Source organism: Lithobates pipiens, unplaced genomic scaffold, assembly GCF_037356315.1.
Source record: "Lithobates pipiens isolate NorthernLeopardFrog02 unplaced genomic scaffold, aLitPip1_a1.2 Scaffold_18, whole genome shotgun sequence".
Taxonomy (NCBI): domain Eukaryota; kingdom Metazoa; phylum Chordata; class Amphibia; order Anura; family Ranidae; genus Lithobates; species Lithobates pipiens.
In genome coordinates this window covers 112,087,246-112,110,266 of record NW_027507758.1, presented here as the reverse complement: position 1 = coordinate 112,110,266, position 23,021 = coordinate 112,087,246, and the positions used below count along the sequence as shown (strand labels likewise).

At 42.4% G+C, this 23,021-nt stretch overlaps 1 protein-coding gene across 4 annotated transcripts in view; it reads left to right on the top strand.

Annotated features, from left to right (window-relative positions):
• RALGAPA2 (Ral GTPase activating protein catalytic subunit alpha 2) overlaps positions 1-23,021 on the top strand; it is a 529,040-nt gene that overhangs the window by 314,197 nt on the left and 191,822 nt on the right. For all 4 annotated transcript variants that reach the window (XM_077486017.1, XM_077486019.1, XM_077486020.1 and 1 more), the window contains one exon: positions 9,726-9,849. In XM_077486017.1, coding sequence (XP_077342143.1) covers positions 9,726-9,849 — 124 coding nt within the window. The remainder of the gene's footprint in view (positions 1-9,725; positions 9,850-23,021) is intronic.

The following is a 23,021-nucleotide window of genomic DNA, read 5'->3' as shown; positions in this document are numbered from 1 at the left end:
ACATTCTGTGTACAGAACACCTCCAGGTAGCCATATTGCATTGCACTTTACGGAAAATGACTTTACGGAGGCTGCAGATTGAAAAGGAAAGGTCATTTTTAATAGCATTCAATTACAATATGATTTGCGTCGCAAATGTATATGCTATATTATTTTTTTTCCCCATGAAAGTGGAGTTACCCTTTAAAATGAAACTTTACCGCTGAATGACTAGAGCCTGTTTCTCCAAAACCGTGATGCCAATGGTGATGGTGTTCTCTTCTTCTGGGACTTAGAGGGCAGACCAAGGATGACTTATTTTGGTGCCTGCATAGAAGGGGTGAAGCTAACCATTCCTTGTTCATCTCAAAACTCGAATTTCATTCTTCAGCATCTAACGTGCAAAGGGAAATCTTGACAAAATGTAACAGGAATCTCAACCCAAATCTAAACGCCATTTGTTAACCTTTTAAATGTTGGACTATTTAGCTTGGGTCCCAAATCCTGCACCAACTGCAGTGGCATCTAATTGCAGGCACTGAAACTAACTGTTCTGTATTTCAAGTTGTCTTTTGCCATGTTCATCCTTTTGCCTTTCAACTGTTACAGAGTTGAGTAATGTAAAGCACTGCAGGAAATTGCATTTCCCTGCCCAGCTTGGAGTTAGAGCATCTTGTTAAGGTATGCTGTCTTTACTGTCTGTGGCCTTATTTTACCAAATGTTGATGAGACATTCTGTGCACTAGTGGGAACAATATTACAGGAAAAATAACAAGGATTAATGCTGTTCTTGTAACTTATTTAAAGACAATGATTTCCATGGAACTGATTCAATTATTTCCAAATCAATCTGGAGTCTCATCAGGTTCCTCTTTATTTATCCAGTCATAACTATAAAGCAGCATAATATTTCAAAATGACAGGTAAATCCTATAGTAAAAATAGTTTAGAAAGATTAGTGTCATTAATTTAAATACTCAGCCTAAAAAAATAACAGCTGGATGTTTAAATTGAAAGCAACCTAACTTTTGCCATCACCAACACCTATTCCTCTTTGTATTTGCTGCTTGGATATTTGAGACCATGCAACTTTCACCCCTTAATTTCATGCGACAGCAGAGCTGTTTATTCTTTTTCTCCTTTCAGACACCCTGAGCTGTCACATGGGGGTGGGGAGAGAATCCTCAGTCCTGTGTAAGCTCTAGTTTTGTGACTCGGAGCTTACACGGGGCTTCTTCACCTCATTCTTGACAGCCAAACAGAGCAATGGGAGAAAATCGGTTGTAAGTATGTTTACAATAAACCTGCACAGGCAAAGCACAGGTTCACTTTATGATAAAGAACTTTTTTAAAGCCTTAGGGCCACATACAGTATCTCACAAAAGTGGGTACACCCCTCACGTTTAAGTGGCAACTTGTGAAGCTCTGGTGAACTCCATGCCCAAGAGGGTTTAGGCAGTGCTGGAAAATAACGGTGGCCACACAAAATATTGACACTTTGGGCCCAATTTGGACATTTTCACGTAGGGGTGTACTCACTTTTGTTGCCAGCGGTTTAGCCATTGAGTTATTTTGAGGGAACAGCAAATGTACACAAGCTGTACACTCAATAATTTACATTGTAGCAAAATGTAATTTCTTCAGTGTTCTCTTGTGAAAAGACTTAATAAAATATTTACAAAAATGTGAGGGGTGTACTCACTTTTGTGAGATACTGTAGCTGTAAGCAATAGAACAACAATAATCCACTCCACAGAGCAGCAACTTCAAGAAACAAACAAATTAGTGAATTGTTAATGCTTTTCAATAAACATTGCAATCGTGCTAAAAGTAGACATATGAAGTAATAACCTAAAATAACAGCTTGGCAGAAGGGGATCGAGAACAGAAAGCTAAAGCATGTTTCCTGGAGAAAATGCTGCTACAAGCCACTTCCAGTGCTGGTCATGTGATCTCTGATATATTCAGCCGTAGGCCCCTTTCACACTGGCAGACCAATTGGGTCCACCTGTTGTTTTTTTAGGTGGACCTGACCAGACCCTCCATTCTCCCCTATGAAGCTGTGGATGTCAACGGATGTGTCCGTTTACACCCACTGAAATCCGATCCTGTATGCTAAAAACAGATGGAAGGGGAATCCGTTCCCCATCCATCGATCGGATCGGATGACAGTTGGATGTAAACTGACAGGCAGTCCGTTTACACCCGACCACCCATAGAGGAAAAAGGGCTTTGTCCGTGTCCGCTCTGCATAAGTGGCGTGGATATGGACCTGGCATCCACTCGCTCAGTGGGGATCAGTGGAGAGGTCCCCCACTGAGCAGTCAGAACCCACCAGTGTCAAAGAGCCCTTAGTTTGATTAGTGATCTTCCTTATCAGAGTTCACATTAGCAGAAATGTGTATGACCAGTCCTTCTGTTAAAGACGATTGTGAAGTGGAAGGAAAATGATAAATGGATTTCTTTTTTCTTTTTTTTTTTACAAATATGTGAAAAGTGTGGCGTGCATTTGTATTCAGCCCCCCTGGAGGCAATACTTTGTAGAGCCAACTTTCGCTGCAATTATAGCTGCAAGTCATTTTGGGTAAGTCTCTACCAGCTTTGCACATCTAGAGAGTGAAACATTTGCCGATTCTTTGCAAAATAGCTCAAGCTCTGGCAGATTGGATGGAGAGCATCTGTGAACAACAATTTTCAAATCTTTCCACAGATTCTCAATTGGATTTAGGTCTGGACTTTGTGCCATTCTAACACATGAAATATGCTTTGATCTAAACCAGTGGTGCCTAACCAGTGGCCCGGGGGCCACATGTGGCCCGCAGAGCCCTCTGATGTGGCCCGCAGAGCCCTCTGATGTGGCCCGCGACCTCCTGCTCTGGGATGGCTGGTTGGTAAGCTTGGATCACCGTTCCGTCATTCTAGAGCCTCAGTGTTGGGAATTAATCCAGCCGTGGAGAAAGCAAACGGCTGTGGTGCAGAGCCACATAAAGCGATACTACTGTATAGCGCTGACTCCTGTCATAGGCGGAGTGATACCAAATAAGGCGATATCTGCAGTGGGTACTGGGCTGCTTTCAAACTGATCCACAGGTGCACCACCTACCTCAAAGGGCCCATAGAGTAGAGTGGGTTGTATCCATGTCTGCTCTCTATAAGCAGAGTGGACACAGACCTGTCATCCGCCCGCTCCACTCATTGTGGCCCGCGACTGGTTACCAAGTCACTTAAGTGGCCCTCGCTCTTCGAAAGGTTGGGCATCCCTGATCTAAACCATTCCATTGTAGCTCTGGCTGTATGTTTAGGGTCATTATCCTGCTGGAAGATGAACCTTCACCCCATTCTTAAGTCCTTTGCAGAATCCAACAGGTTTTCTTCTAAGATTGCTCTGTATTTGGCTTCATCCAGCTTCCCATTAACTCTGACCAGCTTCCCTGTCCCTGCTGAAGAAAAGCATCCCCACAACATGATGCTGCCACCGCCATGTTTCAGGGTGGGGGTGGTGTGATCAGGGTGATGTGTAGTGTTCGTTTTCCGCCACACATAGAATTTAGCTTTTTGGACAAAAAATTCAATTTTGGTCTCATCTGACCAGAGCACCTTCTTCCACGTTTGCTGTGTCCCCCATATGGCTTCTCACAAACTGCAAACGGGACCTCTTATGACTTTTTCAACAATGGCTTTCTTCTTGCCACTCTTCCATAAAGGCCAGATTTGGAGAGTGCACCACTAATAGTTGCCCTGTGGACAGATTCTCCCACCTGAGCTGTGGATCTCTGCAGCTCCTCCAGAGTTACCGTGGGCTTCTTGGCTGCTTCTCTGATTAATGCTTTCCTTGCCCAGCCTGTCATTTTAGGTGGACGGCCATGTCTTGGTAGGTTTGCAGTTGTGCCATACTCTTTCCATTTCTGGGTGATGGATTGAACAGTGCTCCGTGAGATGTTCAAAATTTTAAAAAAATGCAGCTTTGTTGGTTCTCCATTTTTCCTGATATTTAACATGTTATAAGGGCACAATAATGCTGAGGTTCTTTGACAAAATTTAGTAGATTAACGGCTACTATTTCAGAGACGTGTGATTTCCATTTTACTGCTGCTAAAAATTAGGGTACAATTGATTATCAGTGGCCGAGTCACTTTTTATGAAGTATCGGGCACAAACCCAATATTACCAATATTGCTTCAAGCATGCAGCTGTAGGCATCACCCCAGTACCGTTTATTGTAATGGATGCGGCTCAGCAGCCGCTCATCCCTGATCCCTGATGAGTTTACTTCCTCTTTGTTTCCCTGCAAAGGGAAAGCATAATGGACTACTATACATTGCATAGTAGTCCATTATGTGTCACTTACCTGACACAGGAGCCAGCGATGTCACCGCTGTCCCCTGTAGTCCGGAACGTCCATCTTCTCGGTGGGTCTCGCTGCTCCGCCACTGTCATTCGGCGAAGCCGCGATGACGTCACTACCGCGCATGCGCACGGGAGCCGCCACTCGCGGCATATCACCATTGACAGCGGCGCGCTCAGTGTGCCTGCGCGCCGCTGTCTACGGCACATGCGCCGTAGACAGCGGTGCCCGTCTTCCGGCAAATATCTTCTAAACCTTGTAGGTTTAGGAGATATTTCTTGGACCTACAGGTAAGCCTTAATCTAGGCTTACCTGTAGGCCAAAGTTGGTTGTAAGGGTTTACAACCACTTTAAAGCTGATTTTGACGTTTTGAATACTATCAAGTGCAGAGGAGGGGTTTGGGGTCTTGTAGACCCCAGATACCTCCATAAAGAGTACACGACACTGCCTATTACTGTCACAAGGGATGTTTTACATTCCTTGTGACAGCAATAACAGTGATTAAAAAATAAAAAAAGTAAACATTTTTTAAATGTATAGAATATTCGCTATCTGCCTGAGAGGTGGCCAAAATATCGGTATCGTATTGGCCCCTGAAAAAACTATATCGGTCGATCCCTACTGAAAATGTCACTGCTCTGCCTGCTGCACATATACTACCAAAATGCAGGGATAGTACAGATCAAATACCATTGGTTAATCCATGATCGTCTTTCTCTTGCACAACAAATTATTTCTCAGACACACATTCTGTGGAGATGTTAAGGTCCCAGGAGACCCAAAGCACGCTGTTGTTAAGTAGAGATGTTGATTAATACTGCATGGGGAGAAATTGAATTAGGTGAAGAGAATCCCTGTGATAATTTAATTGGAGGACTATTGAGGTAGGCTAACGTCAGGAATTTATAGATTTACATTGGCTAGATGAAGAAATAAGCCCATGGAGCAATTATTGAATGAGTCTCCTGCTGTGCTTGCTATAACCATCAGTCTTTATAAAGATGCAAGTTTTATATGTGGCACCTCTTTGGCTTGGCGGTGCCTTAAAGACGACCAGACAGACATAAAACAGCACATTGACTTGATATAGAAAGAACCTTCGCTTATAGCAGCTGTCAAGTAACCTCATTGTAATTATAGGGGGGTTTTTTTTTCAAAGAAAATCGGACCAAATCAACTGAATATGTAATAAAATGAATGAGCAGAGATTACCTTGAATGAGAACTGAAAATGTAAAAAACTTTCATAAATTCAGAGCTAATAAGCAAGTGAAGCTATGTACAAATAACTTCTCCTGTAAAAGCGTAGCCCTGTTTTAGATCCAGGAACCACTTTCCTAAACCGAAAACCAAAAATCCAATGTGTATTGCAGCTTACCAATCATTGGATGTGGTGGCTGCATTTGTTTTTTTTTTTTGTTTTTTTAAGCCTGTACCCCCCTGTACTTGGAAGGCTACACTCTGGGTGAAGGAGCAACAGGAACAACTTTTGGAAGTAGCATTGTCAATCTGTGGAGGGAAGTGATAGATGAATTAGTAGAATTAGATGCACTAAAAAATTGAAGCTCAACTCAAACTCCAGCTAAAACTTTTTAAGCAGTTAAAGCACCAGTTTTTTTTTTTTTTTTGCCTTTTAGGATACAGATTTACATAAATCAAGTAAAGCTGACCATTGTAAGCAGACCTGTCAGTGATGGTTTGTCCTAAACCCTCTAACGTCTACATCTGCATGGCTGCTTGTTCTGTTGAAAAACAGCAGAATGACTGGCCAGATCAGGTAAAAATAAAGGAAAGGAAGCCCAAAAAAAAACAAATGCAGCCATCACACCTAATAATTGCCACGCTGCAATATATTAAATGTTTGCTTTTGAGTTTAATACTGTTTTAACTGTATCTAAGCACCACAAACTGAAAACACTGTTTAATTCATTTTTAATATTCAAAGAAAGCTCGCCCATCCATCCATGTCTCCATTCAGTTCTAGCCATGACCATCTCGAGTAAAGGAAGATAATTCATGTAGAATTTACTACTTTAAATCCATCTGCCTTTGTCTCAGGCATGCAGGCAAGAGGGTGTGCTTAGCTGAGAAAAGCCCCTCCTTCTGGTGAAAGAAAAATAAAATGCCCTGATCTGAGTGATGAGGACTCCTGGGATAAATGGCATCATGTTGGCTTAGGCCAGAAACCAGGAAGCAACTGAAATGAAATGTGGGAAAAAAAAAGTTTAACTCAAGTAAATAGTTGCCTTATATACAGCTGTCACATGATCCAGCCAGTTTGCAGGTAAACATAAGCATAAGGAGGGGCTTCTAGTCATCTACTGCTGGTCATATGTTCAAAGTTAAAAAAGAAACTCCCCTTGGAATACAGAGTAAAAATAAATATTTAATATAAAAAACTGTTTTAAATTGTCATACAAATATATATTTGAAGTCAAATCTTTACCATTTTTTGGCAGTAACATGGTGTGGCCAGATTTCTGCCAGTCACAGGCTGTGCCACGCCCATCTAGCAAAGCCTCCATTAATATACCTGTAATTTCCCACTCATATTGTGTTTAGCTGTTTAGTGAGCCTAGAGGAGGGAGGGAGTGGGCTGTCATTTACCACTGTGTATACGCCCACATGTGTGACGCCATAGTAACATGGGATGCTCAGAAGTGATGGGGAGAAAATGCTTAGCATAGAACCTCACTGAAAACTGAGCATGTGCAGAGCTGCCAACACTGCTCTGCAAAATCCCTAGCTGAATTGGGGACATAAACAGAAGGTGGAGATAGCAGCAGGATCAACCAGGTTTTTGCAGAATACAGAAAACAAATCTGATAGTAAATGAGTGTGTATGAACAGCATATAATACACCATTTAGTGATAGTTTTAAAAGATGGTGGTTTTAATGACACTGGGTCCATCCCGTGCTCCCCTGTGTCAGCCAGGGGCAGCTGCAGGGGAGAGGAGAGAGTGCTCTGACAATGGCTAGTTAAGGGTAAGCTGGAATTCCACTTTAATGTTGAGAGTTTAGTTCTGATTTAAGGAACCAGTAGGCAGGCTCAGAAGTTGGACGTTGTTGTGAACAAGCACAGCTTTTAAAGGAAACATCAAGATTTTCTTATAATGTCAGCTGCATATATCTCTGATCCTGATTTTTGTAATGTGTAATTCTCATCGTAACTATTCCAAGACTTGGAAGGCTGCTGTTTTCTTTTTTTCTTTTTATTTTGCTTTGCTTGTGTTTTAATGAAGCTTTGCTTGGTTTTAATATTGCTACTTTTCCCATTTGTTTTCCTTGTTCTCTTTGTTGCCTCTCAGTCTGGAGTAGCTTCTTATTCTACATTAATCTGTCCACCTTGTCATGCACTCTTATCGGTCACTAGCTTGTGTAGGAACTACAAGCCGCTGCAGGGCAAATGGATAGAGGTGACAGGAGGCAACCCATGATATGTCACCTCTTAGCCAGTTTGTTTTTACTTTTTGAGTACACTCCAGCAAAGTTCTAGTGTAGAAGCAGCTCAATGTTATCCTATGTGTCCATGCACATTAGGACAATTAGCGGCATATTTTAAGTTCATGTTTTAGAGGCAAAGAAAAAAAAACTCTCTTGGTTTGCTTTTTTGAGAGAAATGTTTTGGCTGAAAATTGTTTTAATTGCTCTTGTATAAACTCCTGTACAAAAATGCTCTATAAGATCTGCCAAAAGAACAGATTTGCACCCTAAAAGTGGTATTAAATCAAAAATACATTATATCGCAGCTTGAGAATCATTCGATGTGGTGGCTGCATTTGTTTTCTTTTAGGCTTTATTCCTGTTTTCACCTGGTGAACAGACCAATGACACAGCACCTGTATCAGGCTATATGCACACAAGCATTTTTTAAAATCTCAAAAAACACCAGAAAAAATGCTGGATCAAAACCGCTGACAAAAGCATTTTTGTGCCAGCTTTTGAAAGAGTTTAGGAGCGTTCACTTTTTATTATCTTTTTTTACAGTACACAAAGAAAAAAAAATGCTCAAAAAAAGACGTTGGTAGTGTTTTAGTAGCATTTAGAAGTGCTTAGGAGCCTTTAGCATTTTTTCTGCCTGGAAAACACTCCCAAAAACATTTTTTTTCTTCTACTCCTAGACACTGAAGCTCAAAAAGTGCTAATAGCCTAAAGTTGTGTGCATGAACACATAGGATACCACTATTTAGCCTTTATACTTTCCTCCTCTGTGCAGTTGGTTTTGCACAGAGCAGCTGGCTCTTCTCTGGTCCCTCTTGGGTGCTCCTGGCACCTCCCTCCTTTTGAGTGCCCCTCAGCCAGCAGCTTGCTACAAGGGGCACCCAAGCCGAGACCCCGCCCCTTTCTCCCCTGATTGGCTGACTGACTTTGGTTGACAGCTGTGGGAGCCAATGGTGCTGCTGCTCTGTCTCAGCCAATCAGGAGTAGTGTCCTGGATGGCTGAGGGAATCATGGACATTGCTGGAGAGAGATGGGGCACAGGTAGGTAATTAGGGGAGCACTAGGGGGCTGCTACACACAAAAAAGTTTTTTTTATCTTAATGCATAGAATGCATTAAGATATAAAACCTACTGCTGTCACAGCACCTTTATTATTATACAGGATTTATTATTATTATTATTATTAATATATATTATTATATAATATAATATTATTACTATACCTTTAACCCCTTTCCGCCCATGCTATAGCAAAGACAGCTACAGCATGGGCTTACTTGGTGGGAAGGTGTCTATGAACGTCCTCCCTTGATCACGCTGTTCGCGCCCCCTGCATTGATCGGGCGGCGCGCTCTGTGATCACAGATCGGGGTAAAGGGTCAACCACTGCAGCCATTTACCATGTAATCGGCTGTGCCCAGTGACAGCTGATCATGGATGTAAACACAAGCCAGTTATCTGCTTTCTTTTCCTCGTGCTGGCTTCTGTAAAAGGACATGTACACTGATAATCAGGGCACTCATTATCTGTGCAGTCCCAACTGTGCCGCCAATCGGCGTCCTTCAGTGTCGCCCATCAGTGCCACCTATCCGTTCAGCCTCATCAGCACACATCAGCGAAGGAGAAAAATTACCTGTTTGCCCAATTTTATAACAAACAATGAAAAGGTGTTTTTTTGTTTGTTTTTTCAGTTATTTTTCACTTGTTTAGCAAAAAAATAAAAAACCCAATGGCGATCAAATACCACCAAAAGAAATCTCTATATGTGTGAAAAAAATTATAAATATTTCATATGGGTACAGTGTTGCATGACTGCGCAATTGTCTTTTTAAAGTGTTATTTGGAGTTTGCATAGAATTTATTGTGATCCCATTTATGGAAATTCAAATTTATGATTTATACAGTATATGTATGTTAAACACTTTAAATGAGATTACTTTTTTTTTTTTTTTTACACAGTCGAGAAACCCACAAGATTGCTGTGTTTTACATCGCTGAAGGACAGGAAGACAAGTGCTCCATACTTTCTAACAGCACAGGAAGCAAGGCATATGAAGATTTTGTAGCAGGACTTGGGTGGGAGGTAACTGAGATTAATCTATAATTTTTGCTCACAAATAATATAAAAGTCTTGTCAAAATGTGGTGCCTGCATTCATTTTCTTTTTTTAGGCTTTTGTGCCTTTATTTTCACCTGGTGATCTGACAAGAAACTCTGCTGTTTTTCAACATAACATGCTTTCCTGCAGATGTAGCAGTTACAGGGTTGAGACAAACCATTTACTATTGCCAGGGATGCTTGCATCATCATTTATTTATGTACAACTTTTATCCCCCAAAAACGGTTGCTGTGACTGCTTATGAAGGTGTTAGCTGGAGTTGAGCTTCAATTTGTTAGTGTACCTAAATTTGCTACGACATCTAACACTGCCCTACCCCAGATTAAAGCGGACTTCTAACGACATATAGCTATTTTTTCTGTTATCATGATAGGATTATAATGTGGCATTTAATCTGATAAATTTCACCGCTATAGTTAATCTTTTATCTAAAAACAAACCTTCTATTCCTCCTTGTTGGGCGTTCTGATCTTGCTTGTGGGCAGGCGAAGCCCACAAGGATAATCTTTCGGGATACGGTGCTGCTGAATAACCAGCATGCACCGCCCGTTCTCGCACATACGCAGTATACACACCTTTCAGCGTAGTAAACTTCTCAGGTTGCCATCACAACAGGCAGTGGCATCGTCGGAAGTGCCAACCCCGTTGTGATGGCAACCAAGATAAGCAGAAGACATACACCCAAACCGGAAGCCTTTGCTCACGTCATTTCTGGTTTCTAAATAACGTGATGCTAGCCCTCCTGGGAAAGAATGACACATATCTCCCAGGAGCACGAGCAAAACACTGGTGCCGAGAAAAATGACGTCAAACGCTCAGAGAGGAAGTGGCAGAATACAGGGGACCCCATAGCAACAGTGCTGAAGGAGTGAGTAAAAAAAAAAAAAAAAAATCCAAATGTTGTTGCTGAAGGTGATTGTAGAACTGTGCAAAGTTAATTTTATGGGTGGAACTCCGCTTTAACAATGCTGCTGTACCCCTGTGTTCCTTCATCCAGAGTGGAGGCACTCTCATACAGGAGGTATGTTACTGGCCAGAACACCAGGTGAAAATAAAGGGAACAAGCCTAAAAAAAAAACAAAAAAAAACAAATGCAGCCACCGCATGTAATGATTGGGTAGGTGCAATATAATACTTTTTATATACAGGTTTTATACAATACAGGTTTTGAGTTTAATACCGTTTTAAACCTTATCAGTTTTTTTTTCTGCATCCATGAGTAAATTTGTGGTGTGTGGATTAAATCTTTTGTTCTGATTAGGTTAGAGACTCCGTCACAAAATATAATTTTTTAATTGGAACTAAAACAAGTACTTGTTTGGGAGTGAATACTTACCTTTTATGCTTCCCCCACCCCCCGCAACAACAGTTGATTAAAAATAAATCTTCTACTGATGTTCCATGGGAGATTGACACTTCGGTAGTTTAACCCATTCCCGCGAGCGTACGCAGATGTGCGTACTCGGCTTTCGAAAGCCGAATGTACTCACATCTGCTGCAGGCATCATCCCGGTACCGTTGTTTAGAGCGGGCGAGCGGCTTTCTGAGGATAACAACTGATGCGGCTAAAAGCTGCTCGGTTGTTATCCCGGAGGAGCGGAAGGGGATGTCACCGCCTCCCAGTGGCACGGGAGGGTCGATCGACGAGCCGCCGCTTCCGGCGGCTAGTGACAGACTGGAATGAAGCCGGAAACGGCTTATTTCCAGTATCCTTGATGTAAACACGGAAGCAATGTCACAACGTCGCTTCCTGCTTACTCGGCTGCCAATGGCACCAGATTTTAAAAAATATACAGTATTCAGATACACAGTTTTCGGTGATCTGAATTCTTTGAAGTGCACAGGAGGGATTGAAGGTCTTTTAGACCCCCGATCCCTCCATAAAGAGTACCTGTCACCATCTATTACTGTCACAAGTACTGTCACATTCCTTGTGACAGCAATAAAAGTGATCATGTTTTTTTTTTTTAAAACACAATTTAATAATATAAAAAACATTTTTTCAAACGGCCCTCATCACCGCGACCACGCACAGCAAAGAAAGCGCATACGGAGGTCATGTCCGCATATGTAAACCTGTGTTCAAATCACACATGTGAGGTATGGCCGCAATCATCAGAGTGAGAGCAATAATTATAGCATTAGACGGCCTCTGTAACTCTAACCTGGTAACCATAAATAAAATGAAAACGTTGCCTATGGAGATTATTAGGTACCAAAATTTGTTGCCATTCCACGAGTGCATGCAATTATAAAGCGTGAAATATTTTGTATCTATTTACTCGGCGTAACATCATCTTTCACATTATGCTAAAAAATTGGGATAATTGAATTGTTTTTTGTTTTTTTTAATTCATGAAAGTGTCCCTTTTCCCAAAAAATTATGTTTAAAACACCACTGCACAAATACCTTGTGACATAAAATATTGCAACAATTCTCTAGATTCTCTGCTAAAATATATATATATCTATATATATATAGATATATATATATATAATGTTTGGGGGTTCTGAGTAATTTTCTAGCAAAAAATAGGGATTTTTGTCAGAAATAGGCTTAGTCATGAAAGGGTTAATATATATTTTTAAAAAGACATTTATAATAATTGCTGTTAGCACATCTGGTCAGTCCATCCCCATCCATCATTATCCTGCTACATGAAAGGAGCCTTTAGAGACTTCAGTATCTGCAGCTTCAGGTCTGTCGGTTGTCTAAATCTCCCCACTGCTGCCACACCTCCCATTAACCCCCCCATTCACACCTGAGCGATTTTCTGCTTGAAGCATGTAACTCTAAAATGCTCAACAAGCCAAATCCTATTAAATTCAATGGCCCCTGTTCACATCTGAGAGTTCTGTCGCCTGAAGCAAAACCCCTGAAGCTCAAAAAGTACATGAGCTTCTTTTTGGCAGATTGCAAGCGTTTTTAGACTTCAATTGAAACACCCTACTTGAGCGTTTTACGAGCGTTTTGTCGCTTGTTTTCTGCTCCAACAGCAGCTATCCACCCCTAATTTCCTCTCCCTCTCTTCTCCTTAGTGATTTCTATTGGCTAATCAAAAACACCTAAAACTGTGAAACGCCGGTTGTACGCTTCTAAAACGCTTTAAAAAAAAAAGTTTGTAAAAAGCTACAAAAAAATTGCCAGTACATTGATACATTCAGATGTGAATGAAACCTTAGAGGGATCCCCTGGAGATGTAGTGACTAGGGGATGAAGACACTGGTACCTGTCACACCTACTTAAGATTCTAATGGCAAGGAGACAGGGTAGTGAATTAATTTACTCCTTTGTAAATAAAGGTGAATAATATGTAGAGCTGCACGATTCTGGCCAAAATGAGAATCAAAATTTTTTTTGCTTAGATTAAAAAGCTCACGATTCTCACAGCGTAAAATTTTTCACATTATACAAAACAATTGGGATAATTTTACTGGTTAGTTTTTATTTTTTAATTCATTAAAGTGTAATTTTTTTCCAAAATACAGTGTGACATAAAATATTGCAGCAACCACCATTTTATTCTCTAGGGTCTCTAATAAAAAATTATATATATATATATATATATATATATATATATATATATATATATAAATGTTTGGGGGTTCTAGGTTTAGTGTTTAAAGAGGGATTCCACCAAAAAAAAATTATTAAAAGCCAGCAGCTATAAATACTACAGCTGCTGACTTTTAATAAATGAACACTCACCTGTCCCGGGTTCCAGCGATGCCGGCAGCCGAGGCCGATCGATCGATCGCTCGGCTCTCGGCTGCTGCCGCCGCCATTCTAGGTGAGGGAATCAGAAAGTGAAGCGAATCGGCTTCACTTCTAGAGGTCGACCGATATGGGTTTTTCTCTGGCCGATGCCGATATTTAGAAATCATGGCGGCCGATAGCCGATATATGATGCCGATTTTTTTGGGCCGATATGTTAGGCCGATTTTATTTTATTTATTTATTTTTAATCCCCCTTGATCTAACAGACCTTTCCCACTGGGGCGTTTTTTAAGGCGCTTTTGGGCTAAAAATAGCGCCTGTAAAGTGCCTGCAAAATGGCTCCCCTGCAGTCTGTGTGAAAGACAGAGTGCTTTCACACTGAGGCGATGCGCTGGCAGGATCTTAAAAAAAAAAGTCCTGCAAGCAGCACGTTTGGAGTGGTGTATACCGCTCCTCCACCACTCCTGCCTATTGATATGAATGGGCACCACTGCCGAAGCGCATGCAATGCGATTTGGCAGCGGTGCTTCATGGGCGCATTTAACCTCTTCCTTGGCCGCTAGCTGGGTTATATGTGCCCCACTAGCAGCCAAATAGCACCGCTAAAATGATGGTAAAGAGCCGCTAAAAAAAAAAAAACTTGCGTTTTACCATCAACGTCTGCCCGCTCCAGTGTGAAAGCGGCCTTCATAAGTGATACAGAAAATTTCTTACACTTAAAGCGGAGGTCCACCCTAAAATGGACCTTTCGCTCATCGGATTCCTCCCCCCCCTCCGGCGCCACAATTGGCACCTTCAGGGGGGAGGGGGGTGCAGTTACCTGGATAATCCAGGTAACTGCACCCACTTCCGGGCTAGCTCTCTGCGGAAAGGGGCGTACATTACGCCCCTTTCCGCAAGTGCCCGCCTCCTTCCGCAAGTGCCCCGCTGCCTGCTGGGAAACACACAGATCCCAGAGGCAGCGGGGACCGTCCTCATTGCGCAGCGCGGCTCGCGCATGCGCAGTAGGGAACCGGGAAATGAAGCCGAAAGGCTCCATTTCCTGATTCCCATACCCAAGATGGCGGCGGCAGCACTCGAGTGTCGATCTAGAGATCGGCTTCGGGTGCCGACATCGCGGGCGCGCTGGACAGGTAAGTGTCACTATTTTAAAAGTCAGCAGCTGCAGTATTTGTAGCTGCTGGCTTTAAAAACAAAACAAAAAAAAACACGGAGTCCCGGCGGACTCCCGCTTTAAACATTTATTAAACAAAACAAACCTCCAATCAGTTTACTTGTATGTATGATCTAGATTAAAAAAAAAATAAAAACCTATGTATTAAATAAAAACGGTAGTCAAAACTTTTGGACAAAAAAAAAAAAAATGGGCTAACTTTACTGTTTTTATTTTATTTTTATTTTTTAAATGGTGTATTTTTTTCCCCAAAAAATGCATTTGAAAGACCTCTGTGCAAATGCCGTGTGACATAAAATATTGCAACAACCGCTATTTTATTCCCTCTGCTAAAAAAATATATATAATTTTTGGGGGGTCTAAGTGATTTTCTGGCAGAAAATACAGGATTTTTACTTGTAAGCAACAAGTGTCAGAAAAGATTTAGTCTTTAAATGGTTAAACTGAGAACTTCTACACAGAGATGACTTCATTCATTCAGAAGTGTAAACATTGTATCATTTAGTTCTTTTCTTGGCAGTCTGCCCAGAGAGGAGGAAAGTGTTGCTATGACGACTCAGTCAACTCACACTGACTTCTTACAGAAGTCATTTCAAAGTCCCGCTGTAGAATCGGCTTTTTATCAACACAATCGGCCGATGCCGATTATTTAAAAAACGGCAAATATCGGCCGATATATCGGTCGACCTCTATTCACTTCCCGGTTCCCTACTGCGCATGCGGGAGCCGCGCCGCGCAATAGGAAATCTCCGCGCTGTCACTGGGACCCGTGTGTGTCCCAGCAGACAGCGCGGCAGGGCAGGAAATGGGGTAGACTCCCACGGGAGTCTATGCCTGGAAGTGGGGGAAAATACCTGTCTTTGACAGGTATCTCCACCCCCCTCCCCCCTGAAAGGTGCCAATTGTGACACCAGAGGGGGGGAGGGGTTCCGATCAGCGGAGGTTCCACTTTAGGGTGGAATCCCGCTTTAAGTGGTTAAAATTCCCTAATTTTCACTGTCACGCCAAAGTGTATTCCTTTGATCTAAAGGACAAATTGTTACAATGTTTATACTTAGTTCAACTGCTAAAGAATGTTGTGATTCTTGGCAGACTGCCCAGTTTTTTTTCCCCTTTCTTTTGAAGGCTGTCCGCTTTAGCAGAGAGCATTCTCTGCATAGAAGCAATCGGGAAATATTTTTTTCAAGATCGCAAAGGGGAAAAAATTGCAATAACGATTAATCTGCAGCTCTAATAATGTGCAAGTGTTTCCCAAAGCATTATAAAATCATTTAGTAGTTACAGTATATTCTCTTTAAAATGAAAACACATACAAGGTCATATAAACTACTTTACTCTTGAATTCATCCAATCCATAATTGAATCTTTTAACTGCTAAAAGATAAAGGTGGTTTACTCTGTGGGATATGTGCTTCCTTGCTGTCCCTTACTGTCACTCTTCCAGTGTGGAACTTTTTTCCCTTATGTTTGTAGGCAGACAACTAAAAAAAAAGGTACTGTGGCTCTTTGTCCATTCATTAGGCTTTAGCAGCAGAAGGCCACTAACCAAGATAATGTCTCTTACATGGCAACATTAGGCTACCATCGATGTTTCTGAGTGACATTTACAGTATAACTTTACAAAACTTCATCCAGCTAAGGCAGGGGTCAAGTCCTGGGAAAGAAAAGTGTGGGAACTCACTCAAGTACCCGTCTCCCCCCCCCCCTTTTAAAATAAGTGTATATGTAAGTATATATATATATATATATATATATATATATATATATATATATATATATATATATATATATATATGTGTGTGTGTGTGTGTGTGTGTGTGTGTGTGTGTGTGTGTGTGTGTGTGTGTATATATATATATATATATATATATATATATATATATATATATATATATATACACAGTATATGAAATATGTACTCCATGTGCGGACATGCGACAGGAGTTGGTCAGTGAGTGTGCGGACTTGCTGCGGAAGATGGCCAAAGTGTATGCGGACACCCTGAGCCATAGACTTCTATTACCGTATTTATTGGTGTATAACGCGCACATTCATTTTAAGAGGGAAGTTTCAGGGGAAAAAAAAATCGTTTTAAATAAGGAACTTTGAAGCAAAATAAGGGTTAGTGTCTATCGGCAGCCTCATCAGTCCACATCAATGCAGCCTCACCATTGCCTTAAATGCAGCACCCTCACTATTGCCATCAGTGCAGCCAGGGGGGGGGGTACGAGCGTCGACAGATTACATGAAGTGAGAATCGCCTATGATAGGCAGAACTGTGGTCCAGTGGCAGCCCAGGAGACGAGACTACCTATTACAGAGGTCCCCAAGTAAATAGGAGATTATAACTGTATGCAATCTGACGCCGCTCGCCCCGCCCCTGTCCCCTCTGAGGCAGCTAAAATTGAAGTATAACACGCACATGCTATTTGCACCCGATTTTCATGGTGAAAAAGTCAGTGTTATTTGCCAATAAATACAATATATCCTGCATGTTTGAATGCAGGAGCTTTGGTGCGCTTTCAGAAGGTGCTCCACACCCATAAGATGTAGTAGAAGTCTATAGCAGATCACAGCTAACCTGCAGGAAAGGCGCAGGTCCACTGCACTGAACCCGCAGGGTGGGTAAACCGCAGAACATCAGTGTAAAAGCAGCCTTATGGAGGGCTCAGAACAGTAAGGGCTCGTTTGCATTTGCGTCTGGGGGGGGGGCCCGGTAAAACACCATAATTTATTGTGGCCCGTGACTGGTTACCAAATCACGTATGTGGCCCTTGCTCTTAAAAAGGTTGAGTACCCCTGCTTTACAAACTGCTATTCACGTTAATAAAGCAAAAATATTTGAAATGACTTTAAAGTAGACTGAACTTAGAAAGTAAAAATTTACTGTGTCATAAGACACATACACTATATTGTCAAAAGTATTGTGACACCGACCTTTACACGCATATGAACATTAATGGCGTCTTAGTCCGTAGGGTTCAATATTGAGTTGGCCCACCCTTTGCAGCTATAACAGCTTCAACTCTTCTGGCTGTCAACAAGGTTTAGGAGTGTGTCTATAGGAATGTTTGACCATTCTTCCAGAAGTGCATTTGTGAGGTCAGGCACTGATGTTTGACAGTAAGGAAGGCCTGGCTCACAGTCTCCGCTCTAATTCATCCCAAAGGTGTGCTATTGGGTTGAAGTCTGGACTATGTGCAGGTCAGTCAAGTTCCTCCATCCCAAACTAGCTCATCCATTTCTTTATGGACCTTGCTTTCTACACTGGTGTGCAGTCATGTTGGAACAGGAAGGGGCCATCCCCAAACTGTTCCCACAAAGTTGGGTGCATGAAATTATCCAAAATGTCTTGGTGTGCTGATGCCTAAAAAGTTCCCTTCACTAAGGGGCCAAGTCCATGCCTGAAAAACAACCCAACACCATAACCACCCCCTCCACCAAATGATTTGGAGGGGTAGCCCAATACTTTTGTCAATATAGTGTGGATGAGTGAGTTTGGGTCAGAGAACACCTTTGGGATGAATTAGAGCGGAGACTGTGAGCCAGGCCTTCTCGTCCAACATCAGTGCCTGACCTCACAAATGCGCTTCCGGAAGAATGGTCAACATTCCCATAAATACACTCCTAAACCTGGTGGGCAACCTTCCCAGAAGAGCTGAAGCTGATATAGCTGCAAAGGGTGGGTCAACTCAATATTGAACCCCAGAGACTAAGACTGGGATGCTATTAAAGTTCATGTGTGTGTAAAGGCAAGTGTCCCAATACTTTTGGTAATATAGTGTATATAAATGTTTATTGTGCCTTAGAAGTACTGTGAAAGATTGATATTTTTCAGGAGTAGTTCCAGGCAAAAGGTACTGCATTTCCCGGAATGTAAGTATGCCTAGGCACCCCTGTGCTTACAGCCTCATAGCTGTATATTTGCAGTGTGAGATGTAAGGCATGGCTAGTCTCACAGAATTTTAAATGTTGTCAGCACTGTGCTGCTCACTGCTCTCTTTACTGGAAAATGATGAGGAAACCCTGCCTCTACCAAGATGGCTGCCTCCACACAGAAATACAGTGCACTAAAAGGTATAGCATGTCAGTAATGGGGGGTAAAGGTCAGCTACAGGGAGTCCACAAGCAATACCGATGACTATTTATTTGCCCTCTGTCTGTTTTTTTTTTTTTGTTGTTGTTTTTTATTTTTTGGTACATTTTTCAGTGTTCAGCTTAATCTCAAAGTGGGAAGATAGAATGTCGCTACTATTTTAACGTATATGGTATATCTTTGTAAAATAATACAAACAACAAACACAGTAAAATTATTTTGGAAAAACAGTATCAAGCATGCATGCAAGCAGAATCATACAGTGTTTAGTCTCAGAAGCTTTTCCTGTTCCGTGGCAAATGGAGAAAACAATGCTAAATTTTAGTCAAGCCATGCACAGTCCTTTTTTTCTGATTGGTAGTGATAATTGCATGGCAAGGCAGTCTGTGGATTACTCATTAGGCCACATGCATACTAGATGTTTAGTCTGTGTGCAGCCAATCCCAGAGGCACAGCTCTAGGGTCCAACCCCGCTGTCTGCAGTCTGCCCAAGTCTGACAGGCTCTGAAAGCTGCTGCAGCTGGATGGAACTAAATGATGTACTTGCGTTTAGGGCCCCACAGTGCCTTGAAAAATTATTCATTCCACATTTTGTCATGTTACGACCAAAAACATAAATGTATTTTTTATTGGGATTTTATGTGACAGAACAACACAAAGTGGCACATAATTGTGACGTAGAAGGAAAATTATATTTTTTACAAATATCTGAAAAGTGTGGCGTGCATTTGTATTCATTCCCCCGAGTCAATACTTTTTAGAACCACCTTTCACTGCAATTACAGCTGCAAGTCTTTTTGGGCATGTACAGTGGTGTGAAAAAGTGTTTGCCCCCTTCCTCATTTCCTGTTCCTTTGCATGTTTGTCACACTTAAGTGTTTCGGAACATCAAACCAATTTAAACAATAGTCAAGGACAACACAAGTAAACACAAAATGCAATTTGTAAATGAAGGTGTTTATTATTAAAGCGGAGGTCCACCCTAAAATGGACCTTCCGCTCATCGGATTCCTCCCCCCCCCTCCGGCGCCACAATTGGCACCTTTCAGGGGGGAGGGGGGTGCAGTTACCTGGATAATCCAGGTAACTGCACCCACTTCCGGGCTAGCTCTCTGCGGAAAGGGGCGTACATTACGCCCCTTTCCGCAAGTGGCCGCCCCCTTCCGCAAGTGCCCCGCTGCCTGCTGGGAAACACACAGATCCCAGAGGCAGCGGGGACCGTCCTCATTGCGCAGCGCGGCTCGCGCATGCGCAGTAGGGAACCGGGAAATGAAGCCGAAAGGCTCCATTTCCTGATTCCCATACCCAAGATGGCGGCGGCAGCACTCGAGTGTCGATCTAGAGATCGGCTTCGGGTGCCGACATCGCGGGCGCGCTGGACAGGTAAGTGTCACTATTTTAAAAGTCAGCAGCTGCAGTATTTGTAGCTGCTGACTTTTAAAATAAAAAAAAAAAACGCGGAGTCCCGGCGGACTCCCGCTTTAAAGGTGAAAAAAAATCCAAACCATCATGGCCCTGTGTGAAAAAGTGATTGCCCCCTAAACCTAATAACTGGTTGGGCCACCCTTAGCAGCAACAACTGCAACCAAGCGTTTGCGATAACGTGCAATGAGGCTTTTACAGCGTCCTGGAGGAATTTTGGCCCACTCATCTTTGCAGAATTGTCCTAATTCAGTTACATTAGAGGGTTTTCGAGCATGAACGGCCTTTTTAAGGTCATACCACAACATCTCAATAGGATTCAGGTCAGGACTTTGGCTAGGCCACTCCAAAGTCTTCATTTTGTTTTTCTTCAGCCATTCGGTGGTGGACTTGCTGGTGTGTTTAGGATCATTGTCCTGCTGCAGAACCCAAGTTCGTTTCAGCTTGAGTACACGAACAGATGGTCGGACATTCTCCTTCAGGATCTCTTGGTAGACAGCAGAATTCATAGTTCCTTTTATCACGGCAAGTCTTCCAGGTCCTGAAGCAGCAAAACAGCCCCAGACCATCACACTACCACCACCATATTTTACTGTTGTTATAATGTTCTTTTTATGAAATGCAGTGTTCCTTCTACGCCAGATATACTTGGACACACACCTTCCAAAGAGTTCCACTTTTGTCTCATTGGTCCACAGAATGTTGTCCCAAAAGTCTTGGGGATCATCAAGATGTGTTGTGGAGAAATTGAGACGAGCTTTGATGTTCTTTTTGCTCAGCAGTGGTTTTCTCCTTGGAACTCTGCCATGGCAGGCCATTTTTGCCCAGTCTTTTCCTGATGGTGGAGGCATGAACGCTGACCTTAACTGAGACAAGTGAGGCCTGCAGTTCCTTGGACGTTGTTGTGGGGTCTTTTGTGACCTCTTGGGGTAATTTTGGGCGGCCGGCCACTCCTGGGAAGGTTCACCACTGTTCCATGTCTTCGCCATTTGTGGATAATGGCTCTCACTGTGGTTCGCTGGATTCCCAAAGCTTTGGAAATGGCTTTATAACCCTTTCCAGACTGATAGATCTCAATTACTTTCTTTCTCAATTGTTCCTGAATTTCTTTGGGTCTCGGCATGATGTGTAGCTTTTAAGGATCTTCTTGTGGACCTTACTGTGTCAAGCAGCTCCTATTTAAGTGATGCCTTGATTGTGAACAGGTGTGGCAATAATCAGGCCTGGGTGTGGCTAGAGAAATTGAACTCAGGTGTGGACAACCACAGTTATAGTATGTTTTAACAAGGGGGGCAATCACTTTTTCACACAGGGCCATGATGGTTTGGATTTTTTTTCACCTTTAATAATAAACACCTTAATTTACAAATTGCATTTTGTGTTTACTTGTGTTGTCCTTGACTATTGTTTAAATTGGTTTGATGTTCCGAAACACTTAAGTGTGACAAACATGCAAAGGAACAGGAAATGAGGAAGGGGGCAAACACTTTTTCACACCACTGTAACTACCAGCTTTGCACATCTGGTGAAATGTTTGCCCATTCTTTGCAAAATAGCTCAAGCTCAGTCAGATTGAATGGAGAGTGTATGTGAATAACAATTTTGAAATCTTGCCACTAAGGATGAGCTCAGGTGTGTTTGCATGCTCCATGTGCAGAGCCCGCCAGGAAGTCGCGCAGCGCTGCGCTAATCGGAGGCAGTGAGACATTGCCCGATGTGCGACTGCAGAGATCGGGCAATGTTTCGCTGCCTGGGATTAGCGCTGCGCTGACTTCCTGGCAGGCTCTGCACATGGAGCATGCGAACACGCCTGAGCTGATCCCTACTTGCCACATATTCTCAATTGGATTTAGGTCTGGACTTTGACTGGACCATTAAAACACATGAAACTGCTTTGATCTAAAGTTCTAAACCATTCCATTTTTGCTTTGGCTGTATGTTTAGGGTCGTTGTCCTGCTGGAAGGTGAAGGTGCGCTCCAGTCTCAAGTCTTTCGCTGACTCTAACAGGTTTCCTTCTAATGCCCTATACACACTATCAGATTTTCTGCTGATTTTTTTTTTCCTTAAGATTTACCAAAACCATATAATATGAGGTCAAACCTTAGGAGTTTCAATGTGTATGCAATCAGGCAGGCCCTTGCACTACATGGTTTTGGTAAATCTGAACAAAATCAGCAGAAAATCTGATAGTGTGTATATGGGACTTTAGTCTGCCCTGTATTTGGCTCCATCCATCTTCCCATCAACTTTGACCAGCTTCCCTGTCCCTGCCGAAGAAAAGCATCTCCACAACATGATGCTGCCATCACCATATTTCATGGTGGGGATGGTGTGTTCAGGATAATGTGTAGTGTTAGTTTTATACCACACATAGCATTTGCTTTTATGCCAAAAAGTAAAATTTTGGTCTCTTCTGACCAGAGCACCTTCTTCCATGTGTTTGCCGTGTCCCCCACGTGGCTTCTTGCAAACTGCAAATGGGACTTCTTATGGCTTTCTTTCAACAATGGCTTTATTCTTGCTACTGCTCCATAAAGGCAGGATTTGTGGAGTGCACGACTAATAGTTGTCCTGTGGACAGATTTTCCCACCTGAGCTGTGGATCTCTGCAGCTCCTTCAGAGTTACCATGGGCCTCTTGGCTGCTTCTCTGATTATTGCTCTCCTTGCTCAGCCTGTCAGTTTAGGTGGAGGGCCAGGTCTTGGTAGGTTTGCAGTTGTGCCAT